Source organism: Sinocyclocheilus rhinocerous, unplaced genomic scaffold (genome assembly GCF_001515625.1).
Source record: "Sinocyclocheilus rhinocerous isolate Xijiao unplaced genomic scaffold, SAMN03320098_v1.1 scaffold1366, whole genome shotgun sequence".
In the NCBI taxonomy this organism is placed as follows: domain Eukaryota; kingdom Metazoa; phylum Chordata; class Actinopteri; order Cypriniformes; family Cyprinidae; genus Sinocyclocheilus; species Sinocyclocheilus rhinocerous.
Window position 1 is genome coordinate 316,094 of NW_015630355.1, and position 15,709 is coordinate 331,802.

The window sequence follows — 15,709 nt, forward strand, 5'->3', positions numbered from 1 at the left end:
AATTTGACAGGCCTGCAAAGAAGCATAGACCTGAACACAATGTCAATGCCTGACCTTCAAAAATGCTGGATGGAGCTTTTCAAATAAATTCAGCCAGTAGTGCTAGTGTTTCTGATATTTAGTCTTAAAATCATAGATTACTACATGTACATTGAAATTGAGCTGTTTGCACTTGTTGGTTGTGTCTAGACTGTGGCTGGATTAACAGAAGTATGTTGACACCGTATGTATATCTGGGCATTTGAAAATAAAGTTTGCATCATTTCAACATTCTAATATGCATATATAAGATTTTATTGACTTTTATTGATTTTATTTGGCAATCATAAAATATACCCCAAATCAGCAGATCTCTTTCTTTGTTTCTTCCATGCCAGCAAAAGTTGTATTTGTTTTGTGTTACGCAATGCTTAAGCTGCCACAGGCATTTCCAGCCAGGTCTATCTGCTCCTTTTCTGTTGAGATGCAACATTCATTCATGCAGCATTACCCTCATAGTACATGTGTATTGAGTACATTGGTTGTACCCTCATTACTGTGGTGCATTATGGGATTGAATGAGAGCACTCGATAATGCCCACGATGGTTTCAGACACCACTACAAATGTCTATCCACTCAAACAGTGCATTATATAAAGGTATAGGTGTCTATAAAAATTGGATAATTGGATTAACAATTTCAAGTCACATTTCAAAAGGAACTCTTTGCTACCAACTTTTTCCAAAAGTTAGATTAAAAATTATATACCATATCTTATCTTTATGTTTAATAAAATGTTCAAATCAAGCATACCTCCTTGATTATTTGAATTACATGAAATATTTCTATTTAAATAGTGAGGCTTGTTTTTCCATATGACATTGAATAAGGTTGAGTCAATTTTTTAAGAAAATATTTTGGTATATCTAATAATACTTAAGACTAAACGAGATAATCCATCAGATTTGTACAAAAGAATCTTTGAGTAAGAAATCCCTCATGAACCACATATTCAATTTCTTTCTAATTTTCAAGATAATGGGTTGGGGTTGTGCCCTGTCTGACTGATTTTTACAGATATTAATACCAAGATAAGTTACTTCCTCCCAATACCTTCAAATTCAGTTAAAGGAATGCCATTGTCTTTAAGTGGAAAACATTTACATTTTTAACATTTAGAGATAAACCTGCTTCAGAAAATACGTTGAGACACTCTATAAGTTTCTTAACCTGTGATATATCTTTCAAAAAACAAAAATCTATATCATCAGCGAGCTGACACCATTTAAATTCTCTATCCCTAATTCTGAAGCCTTGAAAAGAGTTGTTATGTAGGCCTTTATGTAAAGCCATTGTTTATGAGCAGAAGAAAAAGAAAGGGAGCCGCAGCATCTCCCTGTTTTATGCTAAACAATGCTAAATCTACAAGTTGTTCCCCAAGGAAGTTCAACTGAAATTATAAAATTAATACTGAACGTATTGACCAAAACCAAAAAGATCTAATACATCAAATAAAAAAAATATGTTTTACAGTATCAAAGGCTTTGTATATATCTATAAATAGAACGTAACTCTTATTGGTTATGTAATCCTTAAATCTAAGACTGGATGTCATTACTCATATGTTTTCCTTAAAGCCAGACAGACAACCAGGGTGACACCAACTTACAAAATTACATCATCCATGCAGCACTCTATAATGCTTTTATAGATTTCCAATATTTTAATTGCCACTAAATCGAAAGAAATGCTAGGCCTAATGTGTGAAATTGTGTCATTATTACTCCTCCTGCATATCTTTAAATGAATTATTAAGAAAAAGGTAAAATCTGAATATTTCCCTGCTCTCTCTCTCTCTCTCTAGGCGCGTTTCCATTACAGATTTGCGCAAAACCTCTCTCAAATGTCTGTTTATATCAGATCTGCAGAGTTACTGAATTTTACTGTCCCTTTAAGTGTTTGAAAGGCGGAAGCCCCAATGTGCAACGCGGGAAGATGGCGGGTGTGCTAGAAAGGAGTTACATAGAGATCTGCGGATTTGAAAGAGAGTCTGTTTTACGATTCAGACAGATCACACTGAATCTGGGTAACGCCGTTTTAGTTTGAAACTGTTTTAGACACGGCGTTTTCAGTCAGATGTGTTAAAATTGGCTGCGTGAATAAACTGGGACTGTAGAGCTGGCAGCTCGCGTGTGACGCGGGGCGGCAGACTCGGAACAGGCGCTGAATAACAGTCATATAAAAGTCGAATAGCTGTTATATATATTTATATTGTGTTACGCTGCGCGATGTGTTATTTTTCTGAAATTAAAGTTTTTTTCTTCCCTTTTCTTTCAGGGATTTTGTTATGTGCCCCTAAAAGGCAAACGTCACAACGTGTTGGTAGCAAAATACAAGTAACGTTAGCACAGTACAAATATATATGCTGTTTGCGCGCGTGTATGTTTGTTTATATTTTTATATGTAACGTTATATACATACATACATGCATACATAGAGAGAGAAATGGGTCATGTTTTTTTAAGTCATATACTGCTAGTCAAAAGTTTGGCCACATCTACTCTATATTATGACTTTTCCAATTTTTTTGGGGTGAATTCATCTATGCTATGAAATAACACATATAGAAGTAAGGGAATTATAGTGATAAAAATGACAAAGAAATAATGGGGTCCCAACCTTTTTAGCTGAGTTTTGATATTAAAAAGACTTTATCTGAGTTTATCTGCCAAAATGCTTTTAAGATTGTGAGAAATATAAATTCACTGGTTTGCGTGTTGTTTGAGGTGTGTGTTGTTGTGTCCGGCAGGTGTTGGACTTCACTCCAGCGGTGTGAAGTATGCAGACAGTGCAGGGGGATTCTCATATGAGGACAGTGGGAAGCTCCTCTCAGTCACCAGCAACAGATTCATCCACTGGTGAGGCTATGCTTGAATATTTTTCAGCTTCTCATTTGATACAATTGTAACATTATTTTAATAGTTTCTCCAGAAATATCATTCTCAGATCATCTCTCTCAGCTGAGATCTATTACGTTCAGACTGCTTTGATTTTGATAAGTTGAGAGCATACAAACATAAATGTAAATGACAAATAAAATGACAGGAACATTTCCCTGCTTTTGATTGGCGAGTTGTATGTGTCATGGGGACACGGCTATGTTACATGTACTATATTACCTGAGTTTCAATAAAATACCATTTCAGAAAATGCTAACTAATGTAATATATAATAATTGCTGTAACAAGCTTGCATTTACAACTGAGACACATGTTCCTGCTCTAATGTGTCGAGATGCAGATGGAGAAACCATGAGCTGGACTTCAAACAGTCCAAAGACTAGCGCTAGTACCATTGCTAAATTCAACACATAATTGTAAATTCACTGTCTCTTTTCTTTTCCTAATTGTGTGCACACAGAGTGTAACAATTAAAACTTAAAATATTTTTAATTCGTACTGTTGCTGTTTTTTTCCCCTATTACTGGTTGATTAATAAAGAACCCTGTTCATTCTTCAGCAGACTCATATATTTCACAATAAATAGTTTTAGATCTTCAACCAAAGTACCACAAGAAACAAAAGCAACCTGAGTAAGCGCATAATACAGTTTTAATTATAATGTTATTTATTGAAGAAGAAGTGTTATCCAGTACCGCCTGCACCTGTGTGAAAATGGGGCTCAGCTGGAATAGACGCAACCAGGCTTGATCATTGCCAGCCCTGTTCAGTTAAATCAGTGCTTAAATAGAACTTTTTCAGTAGCGTGAATTTGGTTAATAGATCTCACCCAGTAACACAGTAAACCAAAGCTGAAAGACATTCAGTACATAAAATACATAATTCTGGGCAGGGTTACAAAGCTATTTCAGAGGATCTTGGGCTCCAAAGAACCTCATTCATCTGCTGTAAACCAATCACTGAATTCCACAGAAAGAGCATCATACCTACAGTCGAGCATGATGCTAAAGAAGTAAAGCAGTTCTGGAAAGAAGAGTGGACAACAGCACTGTGAAAGTCTGCTCTCCTGTTGTTGAAAGCATTTGGTTGCAGTTATTGCTGCTAAAGGTGGCACAACCATATTTTAAGTTAAGTTAGGTTAAGATAGGTGGTTGATAATTTTTTATTTTATTTTTTTGCTTCAGTAAAAAATAAATAAAAACGGTGTGTGTTTACTCAGGTAGTCATTATGTTGTGTTTCATTTAAAGATTTATTAAAAGTATTTAGTATGAAAAAAACACAAAAACTGAAGAAATCAGGGCAAATACATTTTCACACCACTGTATATGTAGTGTTGTCACAATATAATCTCAGTAGTCGGTACTAATTCTACTAAAATTTCAGTATAATTGGTTCTATATTATAAAAGGAATGCTCTTTACTCACTTTTTTTTTTTAACATAATTCATTCATAATTTGGATAAAAGTGACAACCATGTTTAAATTCAGTATTAAATCCTAAATTGCAGTAATTGATGTTGAAAAATTGACATGCACTGTATCTGATATATATCAGTGGAAGTAGATGTAAATGAAATGCTGTAATGTACACTTTACAATCACAGCAGTCACAATTGTAATCTTATAAAATATGCATGTTTTCTACCCTGATGTGATATTTGGTATGTTCCGAATAAATTTGGTGTAAGTTTATAAATATGAAATCATTTATACATTAAACACATTTTATACTGAGTTCAAAATCACTGAGTTCCTCTGCTGTGAGAATTAAGTTTGTTTGACTTTCAGTATATATGCTTCAGCATGTCTCTTATTTTCTAGGTCCACCTCAGGTGACACGGTTCAGTTTGTTGAGCAGTCGCTGGACACTAATCTTCTGAATAATGCTGTCCGCCTGCGTATCCCAAACTGCCTCTTGTTGCCCGGAGGAGTTTGTATACAAGAGACCCTTAACAACATCATTATTCTGATCGTCACCAGCCAGTCGGTTCATCGCCTGGTGCTGCCGCACCCCACCCGCATGTACCGCAGTGTAAGCGTCTGGACCTTTGCTTTCATAGGCAGTTCCTGACTGCTACTAAATCAAAATGTGTTTTTTCCCTGCAGGTGCAGCTAGAATTTATGTACAACAGTTGTATTATAAAATATCACAGTTTTTTTTTTTTTTGCATGAATTTTGACAGATAACGAATGTAACGGTATTACTTCTGTATATGATCTATACTCCGTGTGGCCTAACAGATTCATCTTTTGTAGGATCTGGTCACTGAACTCCAAATGCAGTCCATTTTCACGGACATTGGGAAGCTGAATTTAAACGAACCGGCCCACAGTTATGTGCTCCCATTTGCACAAGGAACACAGACGACTGCTCCGTCTACATCGGCCGCATGGATCAGTCATGAGGGGGAGGCACTGTTCGCTCTCGCCTCACCATCAGGCGCCATTACTGTTGTCACGTTGCCTGCTCATGATCAAGATGGTTTGTCTATAGTCATCTTTATCTGTCTTTCTGCTCTATATACATTGGTAGTCTGTGGATCGTTAAAGTTTGTTTGCTTGTTCGCTGTAATATACTTTCACAGCGTAGTACATAGTGTCTTCTCAACATGATGCTAACCACATGAACAAGCTACAGTGTTTGAGGGTGGGGTTTTTACTATATTTGATGAGCTCTGTGTGTGTTAATCAATATTTATATATGAATAAAAGCCTGTTCATCATATAAAATGATTGCGTCTCTTCAGAAGGCTTAGATTAAACCACTTAATTCATAATGACTTTTTGGACTTTTTCATGAAAATTTGGTTGCGTGGATTTTCATTGGATAAACAAAAATTCTGAGAGAATGTTATTAATATTTTCATTCGCATTTTGAAGATGATCAGAAGTCTTATGTATGAGTTTGGAACAACGTGATAGTAAATGATGACAGAATTTTTATATTTGACTGAACTAACCCTTCAAGTTTTAATGAGCAGATACCTGTGTTTATAGAAAATAATGATTCCACTTTCTGTTATGAAGGGACTGTGTCCATTTTGGAGTTGAAACAGAGTTCAATGATGCAGCGGTTGGCCGGCTGGATGCCCACCGCCATCAGGTATTTTATTTATTTTGCATAAAGTTTAAATTTATGAGCAGAGCAAAAACGTGGTTTAAACAGAGCATCCATTCACAGGGGAGATCAGAGCATTCCTGACCTGGCCATCAGTCTGGCTGTCCACCAGCTAGAGGATGACACTTTCATATTCGCGCTGTGTCAGGATCATAAGCTGCGCATGTGGTCATTAAAGGTCAGTTTGGCTCCAGGAGAGGATGATGCATATACAAATAAATTCATTTGATCAAGATGTCATTTTTATAATTGCATGCCGCTCACACTGATGTATTAATTGTTTGTCTCTTAGCATCAGATGTGTCTGTTGGTGACTGATATGTTGGAGTATATGCCCGCGGGTCGTGGGGAGGTGAAGGCTTCTCCAGCACTGGCTCATAAGCTCCGTCTCTTCTTCTCCTCATCCATCGGCCTGTGTCTCGCCATCTACCTCGCAGTGCCCAAACGCAGTCAGTTCTGTGTGCTGCAGCTGGTGGCCAGTGAGAACAATCGCTACAGCCTGGATCACATCTCAACACTGTTCACAACACAGGTAGAGATCCGTACAGTAAACGTAGAGTACTTCAACTGTTGGAAGTATACTCACAAGTATGTGTGTTTGTGTGGAACAGGAGACACTAGTGGATTTTGTCTTGACTGCGACTGATATTTGGGCTGTTTGGCTGGATAATGACAACCAGACTGTGGTGAAGTACATCAGTTTTGAGCAGTGAGTATTACAGTTTGATTATAGTTTAAACTATTGAGGTTTGTATTTGGCATCCAACCATCTGGAGAAATTAACTTATAAATACAAATCTTGTCTTAAATATTATACAGATATCAAAACACAATAAACAGAACATATAAGTTATAACTGCAAGCAGCAGTTACTGGGGCAAGCACATCAACACTTGAACAACCAAATGAGCATGTCTTAAAAATCTGTTGATTCTGTGACCTTAATTTTATTATTGTTTGGTTTGCACCAGTTGAAACGGGACCCCTGTTGTCCTAACAGTTTAACAGTGGTTTTCCTGTGCTGCAGTTCCTTCGGCCAGTTCTTGGGAAGGTTCGCTAAGATTTGCAGAAATTTTGGGCCAAGTTTTTTTCCATTTGGAGATAATGGCTCTCACTGTGGTTCTTTGGAGTCCAAGAGTCTTTGTAATAGCTTTGCAACCCTTCCCAGACTATTATCAGGGCTTAAAGTTCTCCGGCACCGTGCCGGATCTCCGGTGTGTGGCGTTTGGCTGCGGGAAAAAAAGATAGCCGTCCTACATTTAAAAACACTTGTTGATATCACGTTCAAGTTCATGAGTTCGCCTTCCAATGTATGAGAGGAACACCGCTTTCACTCTCAACCAAACTAACATTACTAGCCAATCAGAAATTTTTGCTCTTATAAACATGAGACGCGCATAATAGTATCCAATTGCTGAGTCGCGGCTGATGAATGGAAGAGAAGCCTGGGTCTCGAGCGCAACACATTGAAAAAGCTGCGAGGCGCAATGGTCAAAGATTTCCATCTAGCGTCATATTTACATAGAAAAGCTATTAAAAAAGCAGCGGAGCCTTGTAAACAGCTCAGAGTAATCATGTCATCTCCATAAGAACGATATGATTGCCAGAATACATTTATCTGTATTTTTGAAAAGGTACTGTTCACACATGATCTCTTAACGGTAATTTCCAATGAAGACTGTATGTGTGAAAGGGGCTAAACTCTTCCTCTGCATATGCGGTGAGTTTGGGATGCTTAACGTTCATCTGGGAAAACTCACTTGATTTGTAACGTAAATTTCTGACTTTGCATGTGGCCAAATATTAAAATTAAATGGATTTAAATGTTGAATCACGTGAAACCTCACCAGGCTGTTGGCGCCCTCTGCAGGTATTTGTTATAATATAGGCATATTACATTATGTATTTAACAGTGTTGTTCAATAAAACCATGTACTTGGTTTTGATACCATATTTGAGGCCAATTATTATTGCCTCATCGTTACTTTATATATAAATATAGTCATATTAAAGCCTGTTTTTCACTTAGTTCTATTTGTATTACTAAAAAACATCAGATTACTCACTTGTCAAAATAATCAGTAGATTACTTAATTAGCAAAATAATCATTAGTTAAGCCCTAGATTAGTTAGAACATTTCAAAATACAACTGCATTGTTTTACTTTTTGTGATTAAAAGACAAATATTTTGTCATTGAAAATTTCTTAAAGTATTAAAACATTGTCTCGTTCTAGTTAACCAAGTATCTGCACAAGTATTTTGTCTCACCATGTGAGCTAAGTGTATTTATTGTCACACCCCTAGTGTCTATGAGCGTGATAAAGCTCTATAAAGATATTGATTGATAAGTGAGATCTGATTTTAGTCCTTGAAAACCAAAAAAGTAGTGCAAGTCCTTGAAAGTCCTGGAATTTTATTTTGCAGTATCTGTACGAACCCTGTTTAAGTTACCAGTTCTTGGACCATTTTTGTTGTTGTTAACTGAACTGAACTGTAGTTTTCTGTAGTTTCTAGTAGTCTTTGTATATTTCCTATTTTATATTCATTTACTAGTATTTAATTTACCACTATTTCTTTTGAACAAAGCAATTTCAGAAATTTCATGTTTTAGATTGTAGGTCATCTTGTACCCTGTCAAGGACAAAGCTAACCAGCAAAACTTGATATCAAAAGCATCTTAAATGTTACATGTGTTTGCACCATATTGTAGTGAGTAACCTTTCTTGGTATTGCTGTTTCAAATATCCCACCATAATCTGTAGTCTGAGCCTGTCATGGGCTAATGGCAAGGGCAGATACATTACTAGTTAATTTCAATGAAAATCATTTTCAAATAATGTTCTTTTTTTGTTTGCCAAATAACCCTGTGTATGTGTCCGCCCCCGCAACCCCCAACCCCTGGAAAAAAGTTCAGGCTCAGGATTTTTTTTTTGCTTTAACCCCTGTATTATATTCCAGTCACCTTCTTTTCATCATTTCTGTAATTTTATTCACCTTTTACATAGTGCACTCTCAGAAAAAAAAAAACGCCCCAGTGACAGTTTTTTGGCAGTAATCGGGTCTTGTTACATCTGGTTCAGCTGAAACTTCATTATGAATGCAGTTTAATAGATTTGGGAATTAGTAGCTAGGGTTGGGTATCGATTGGGTTTTTTACGATACCGGTGCCAAATCGATACTTTTAAAACGGTACCGGTGCCTGAACCGATACTTTAAAAAAAAAGAGCCACAAAAAAAACGATGGATAACATTAAAGAACATTAAAAATATTTAAAATAAATATACATAGCATTCACATGCTCCTTGGATGCTCTCATTTCCCGAGTTGTGCTTCCCTTACTCTAAGGCTAATAAATGTATTTCACGATCTGGGTCATTATTTAATACAAAACAATATTTAATACAAAACCACACATAATGTTTCTACTGTATCTGTCAGTCACTGATATTTAGTTAAAATGAGTGAATTGACTGAGTGCTGTCTGTCACTGTCTTTAATCAGTTCTGTGAATGACTGTATGGTATGCCACATGCACTGTAATATGTTTTATATAAAATTTTCAAATGAAAATAGCAAATAGCAACATGATCGTTTTATAAAGTATGCGTATGTATGCGTTCATATGTGTTGAGGGCTAGATTTTCACTGGAGGAAACAGCTGTGGTGTGATGAGGGGTGAACGCAGCGAAAACTTTACAGTAGATGGGAAACCGATTGCTCCCAGGGGGGTCGTCTTATAATCAGGGTTGTCTTATATTCGGGCCAATACGGTATATTAAATATTGTAAAAAGGGGCATAATATGTCTCCTTTAAAGAGGACTGACTCTGAGGCGATCACGAATTTGTGTACAGTTTATGGAGCTAATCGCTATAGCCCCGCTAAAAATTGCCTAGCGACGCCCATGCTTCTTACGTCTATTTGGGAGAACCAGGACAAATATTTCAATCGATCGCTCAGGCATTTAAGTGGCACCGAAATATGCATTCTGATTCGGTTCTAGTACATACCGGTTACATGGTTTCGGTACCCAACCCTATTAGTAACTGCAGGGGTAAATACATTTTCACACAAGCCCAGTTGAAATTAGATTTTACTTTTTTCAATAAATAACATTCATCATTTAAAAACTGTATTTTGTGATTATCCAGCTTGTCTTTCTTTTATGTTAGATTTTGTTTTAATTTCTGAGATGCACAAAATCGGAATGGTGACACAGCACTGTATTAATGTATAAATATTTACTGCTTTTTCCTGATTTGCCATTTCTGTTTAAAAATTTAGCAACACAACAGGCATGTGGAACCAGGTGTTTGTCCAGCCGTCACCAGAGGAGGAAGTTCACGTTGGTGAAGACCAAGACCCGCGGGTAAGAGCGTTCGCTTCTAATGTCAATGCTGAAACTGATGTGTCAAACATTCTCTGTCTTAAACACTGTTGTCTTTTAACAGGAAATATATCTTGATGTACTTTTTTCACCTCTGCGTTTCACAGCCTCAGCCATCATCAAAGCTTTACAGGTAAAAATCTAAATATACTTCAGTTCACTCTTAATGTGTTTACAACACAATAGATTATTCAGTTAAAGTTCCCAGAAGCCATTTTCTGTAAGTATTCCTCGCAGCAAAGAACAGAAAAAAGGGCAGCTGTTTGTTAAAGTTATTTGTAAGTTCAAATAAAACACAAGAATATTTATTATAATAATTTTTTACCTGTTTTATAATAGTACTTTTTGCCTCATCTGATTAAGAGTAGAGATCGACGGATATATTGATTTACCGATATTTTTCCTGATATTTAAGCATTTTACCGTAATCGGATATCGGGTTTGTAATATCGGATTCACCGATAAAAGCCGCCATCTTGTGGGTGCTTTGAGAATTGCACGCAGGATTGCCATTGCAGCACGTCTGAGGGTAGATGAGACAACAACAACGGCATGGTGCAGGTACTTGATTTGCTGTAGTTAGTAAACTTTATTTAGCATAACAGCCATTTATGCACAAATTAGATGCATTACATAAATGCCTGATATGTAGTTTATGCAGCTTGGCTCTAAGAAATAGAGACCAACTCAGGGATTCATGTAAAATAATCCGTCAAGTCCTGTCCCAATAAAGACATAACTTTGCCCATTGAATTTATAATTTGTCTTAAATCTCATTTTGTAAAATAAAAAAAACAACAACCGTGAATCGAATCGAATCGTTAAATCAGAATCGTGAATCGAATCGTGAGTTGAGTGAATCGTTACATCCCTACTCTCTGTTGTATATTTGCTCATCATTAGTCTCGTGAAGTCTCGTTTCATATTGCTGTTCACTCAGATGCTCAGGAAATGCTCCAGCACGGCCACTGCATGTAACTTTTAACAAGATTCACTTGTTTAAAATGCCCTAAATTGTATTAACATTTACTATATAACCATTATTTCGCTAATAAACATCTAAATAAATACAACTCTATGGAAATTAATTATTTATTATCTCCGCGAGTGATCGCAGTTTGAGTATAGTTCTGTGTAACTGCATAGATAAACTGCGCTGTCAGCAGGCATTTCATAATCTAGAAGGACAAAAACATTATTAATAATTCTGATATAACATTCCTGTTGAGAAATGCAATAAAATACGATGTTTTGTTTGTTATATTCCAATATTCCAGAGAATATTATTCAGTGAATTAACATTATCTAGTGAATTATTCTTGACTCTGTTGCTATTAAACGGCTTATAAACCTACTAAAACTTATATTTAAAATGAAGTTGATACGACTCCTGTCCTTTATTTATTTTCTCCATTTGAAAACATTAGACATTCTACATTTATTTTGCTTATTGTTAATATTAGTGTTGTTGCTGTTGATGCTTTTTATAAATAAAATGTTTTTTATTGTTGTAATATGAAGATTAAATTTAACATGAAAGACTGCTAATTTTCAACACTTAAAAAAGAAAAAAAGATGACTGAAAAGAGGAAAAACCAAAGTGAAGTATGTTCTTACTTCACTCAGTAATTTATTTACTTTATAACAGTAAATAAATATCGGTTCTGCATATCGGTTATAAATAATTGGTATTGGTTATAAAAAAACCAATATCGGTCGTTCACTAATTAAGAGTGTTCTGAAGAAGTCCAAAATAAAGCTAATTGGGGTCATGACTTGACCTCAAATATTCCTCCTTATTGCAAAAAGAGCATTTGTTTAGTGTTAATTTTGTCAGCCATTTTTAATTTAGTCTTCGTCTTTGTCTTTTAAATTAGTCTTAGTCTCAGTTCTGAGTCAAATGTACTTTTTAGTTATAATATTTAGTCAACCTTGTCCTGTTTTTGTTCAGTCAAGTTTTAGTCGACTAAATGTCTGAGCATTTTAGTCTAGTTTTAGTCAATGAAAACTTAGTCATATTTTCGTCATCCTGTATAATGGTTAAACTGATAAAGAGTTATTTTTTCCCTCAAAATTATAATCATAATGATTGTTGTCATTTGAGAAATTTATCACACTTTCACCAATAAGCATGAACCAACAGAATGTGAACTCATACACATGATCTATTTTATTTTAGTGTTCTGATTTATTATAGGCTATTTAATCATTTAAAAATTAATATCAAAGACTTAGATATGCATTCTCTCTGTCTAAATTATGAAAACTGGTAAAAACAAACAAAACATTATATTCTTAATAGTAATTCCAATAATTCCAAATTGCAATAATGTTCCTCTATTAAAGGGGTCATATGATGCAATTTCAATTTTTCCTTTCTCTTTGGAGTGTTACAAGCATGACACGTAACAGTACGAGTCATTATAATCCGTAATTATGTCCCCACTGGATGCAACAAATGCCTCGTTTATAATGAGTTTTAATGTTTTTGTCTCGTCGCTCCGGCCGGGACAAGGCATCACAGTATGGTAAGGGGCGTAACATTTCCGTCACACGCTTGAGGTATTCGGCCAATCACAACGCACTGGATAGCTGGCCAATCAGAGCACACCTTGCTTTTCAGACCGATGAGCTTTGTAAAAATCGACGCGTTTCAGAAAGGCGGGGCATAGAGGAGAAACAATAATGTACAGTATGTGGAAAATAATGTGTTTTTTTAACCTTAAACCGCATAAACACATTTCATTACACCAAATACACAAAATAATGTTCTTTTTAGCAACATCATATGACCCCTTTAAAACAACAGCAGTTAAGCGCATTTATTCAGCAACCATAATGGCAAACAATATAGTCGAGATCTCATGAAAGAACACAGACTGGCTGATTGACACTTTCATTGAAGCCGAACATCTCACACGGAGATCGCCAAACTTCAGCTTACTTGTTTGTCGGTGTTTTCAGATCATCATCGGCGCTTCTGCAATGCAGCGTGTGCACATGGTTGCCAGATAATATTTTGTCTCCTTTTTTTTGGCAAAAATAAAAAGATTTTTGTAAAGTTTTTATTTTTTAAAATACATTTTAGTCTCTTCTTTTATCGTCAATGATATTGCATGTTGATATAGTCACAGTTATTGTTTATTGACCTTATTGTCGTCTCGTCATCGTCTCGTATTAGTCATGGGGAAAAAAGCTTGTCAACGACCATTTTTCGTCATAGTGTTCTTCAACGAAATTAACACTACATTTGTTGAAACCCAGCAGCCAAAACGACTTGTTTTTTACTGCTTCCACATTGTGATGTCTTAAAATTAAGGCCTTAAAAGTAGGGCTGTGCGATTAATCGAAATCGTCATAAAATCGCGATTTGAGCTTGCGCAATTTCTAAATCGCTTTATAGCACGATTTTCCGCGCCCCCGACCTCCTGCAGTATGCTATCCGAACCAATCAGAATGCAGCGGTCCTAAATGGAGCACGAGAACAGAACAGACCGGGCGGGCATACAAACGTACATACACACTCCGTCTGTGGTGCGTATTTTTTCCGCGCCCATGTTAACGGATCAGAGCGTTCTCACTGCACGCGATTGCGGTCCGGCAGTGTGCTCCAGGAGCGGTGCGTCTGCAGCAGTCATGCTGCGATTTTTTCCGCACGGAATCTATTTCTGCTGTGGTGCACGCGCTGAATTAAAGTGGCAGCGCATTATTCGCGGTAAAAATTAATATGGATTGACACGGAAATTTAGCAATTACACCATAAATGCATATAATTAAAGCATACTGTTTCACAGTCAACACATGGCTTTTTGGCTAGATTTAAAACAAGGAAAAGTGCACTTTTAGATAAACAAGGCAATAATAGATGGCACTCGTGGTGATTTATTTTTTTGCCATATGTCTATTCTAGAGACATTTTGTTACACCATTACTTAGTGATTATTTTGCCTTATGTCTGTTCTAGATACATGTTACAGCTTTTTGATAAAGCTCTAATTGGTTTTCCTTTGGAAATATGTTTCAAATTCACACTGAATGCATTAATGACTGTAAAGCATGTCTGTGATTAAAATCGAAATCGCAAAATTGATCAAAGAAATCGCGATAGGTTTTTTTTGTCCATATCGCACAGCCCTACTTAAAAGGGTCTCAAATTGGAACAGGTCAATGCATAAGTTCACATTTATTTAGAAGAGTTGATTCCTTTTTTCCAGATCTACAAGCGAGATACAGAGCGATATTCTGACTTGTCATGGGAGGAGCTGAAGAAAAGGGTTACGGTCACAGTGGAAAACGAGGTAAGGTGGTGCTATTTTCCCCTTTGTGTTCATTTCTTCGTCTGTGTTTCCACTAGGGCTGTCGCGATTCGTCGATTTTATTAGACTATTCGATTTTTAAAAATCCTCGATTTCATTTTGCTCGCGTCGACTAACCGGCAAAATACTGGAAGTCTGAATGAAATGATGCTTGGTCAATATTAAACAAATATTAGATTGCACAGTAATGTGTAAAAACAATCATCAGGCCGTTGGTGCCCTCTGCAGGCCTTTGTTGTAATGCGTAATGTACATTAGTTCAATTGTTTATAATACATTGTATTTTAACAATTTTGTTCAATAAAACCATATGATTTCTTGCTTTTGATACTTTATTTGAACTAATTATTATTGCCTCATTGCTATTATATATGTATTTTAAGTAATTTTAAAGGCTATTGTTCACTAGTACATGCGTCACACAGCGGCTCCGTTCACAGTAGTTCCACAGGAACTGTTATCAATTACATGTGTGGAGCGTCTCAAACTCTATCTCTGCATGTTGTTGTGAGTTTGGGTTTATTATAACGTTCATCTGGGAACGCAACATGCGCCATTTCATCAAGTTTGTAAGGTAAATCATTTATAAATCTACGCAAACACAGAAGAATACATCGCGGTTTCAAAATAAAATCTCAAACCCTCACTCTGAGTTTACACGTTTTGATGTCCACATATTCATTTAATTACAGTGGGTATAGCATTTCTGTCCTAAAGAAATGGCCAAATATTAAAGATTAAAGTGGACATTGAATGAAATGGTGCTTGGTCAATATTAAACAAGTATTGTTTATTTGTCTATGTGGTGTTTTTAATATGCTTTTAGACAAACCATGTGTCAATCCATTTATCAACACCATTGCTGAGTATTTTCTCCTTAAAACTGTAGTTTCCCAAAGGCAGTCACAGAAACGCGGTTTGAAACAGCCTTTTTTTTGCTACGTC

General features: G+C 36.1%; 1 protein-coding gene across 1 annotated transcript in view; it reads left to right on the forward strand.

Annotated features, from left to right (window-relative positions):
• Positions 1 to 406: 406 nt before the first annotated feature.
• Positions 407 to 15,709, forward strand: part of LOC107740249 (nuclear pore complex protein Nup160-like) — a gene marked incomplete at its 3' end in the record, with an annotated part of 49,736 nt that continues 34,433 nt past the window's right edge. Inside the window, exons 1-12 of the mRNA XM_016552609.1 lie at positions 407 to 424; positions 1,937 to 2,066; positions 2,790 to 2,898; positions 4,763 to 4,973; positions 5,198 to 5,423; positions 5,969 to 6,044; positions 6,123 to 6,237; positions 6,352 to 6,591; positions 6,671 to 6,768; positions 10,346 to 10,430; positions 10,513 to 10,581; positions 14,663 to 14,746. Of these exons, the coding sequence (XP_016408095.1) occupies positions 407 to 424; positions 1,937 to 2,066; positions 2,790 to 2,898; positions 4,763 to 4,973; positions 5,198 to 5,423; positions 5,969 to 6,044; positions 6,123 to 6,237; positions 6,352 to 6,591; positions 6,671 to 6,768; positions 10,346 to 10,430; positions 10,513 to 10,581; positions 14,663 to 14,746 (1,461 nt within the window). The remainder of the gene's footprint in view (positions 425 to 1,936; positions 2,067 to 2,789; positions 2,899 to 4,762; positions 4,974 to 5,197; positions 5,424 to 5,968; positions 6,045 to 6,122; positions 6,238 to 6,351; positions 6,592 to 6,670; positions 6,769 to 10,345; positions 10,431 to 10,512; positions 10,582 to 14,662; positions 14,747 to 15,709) is intronic.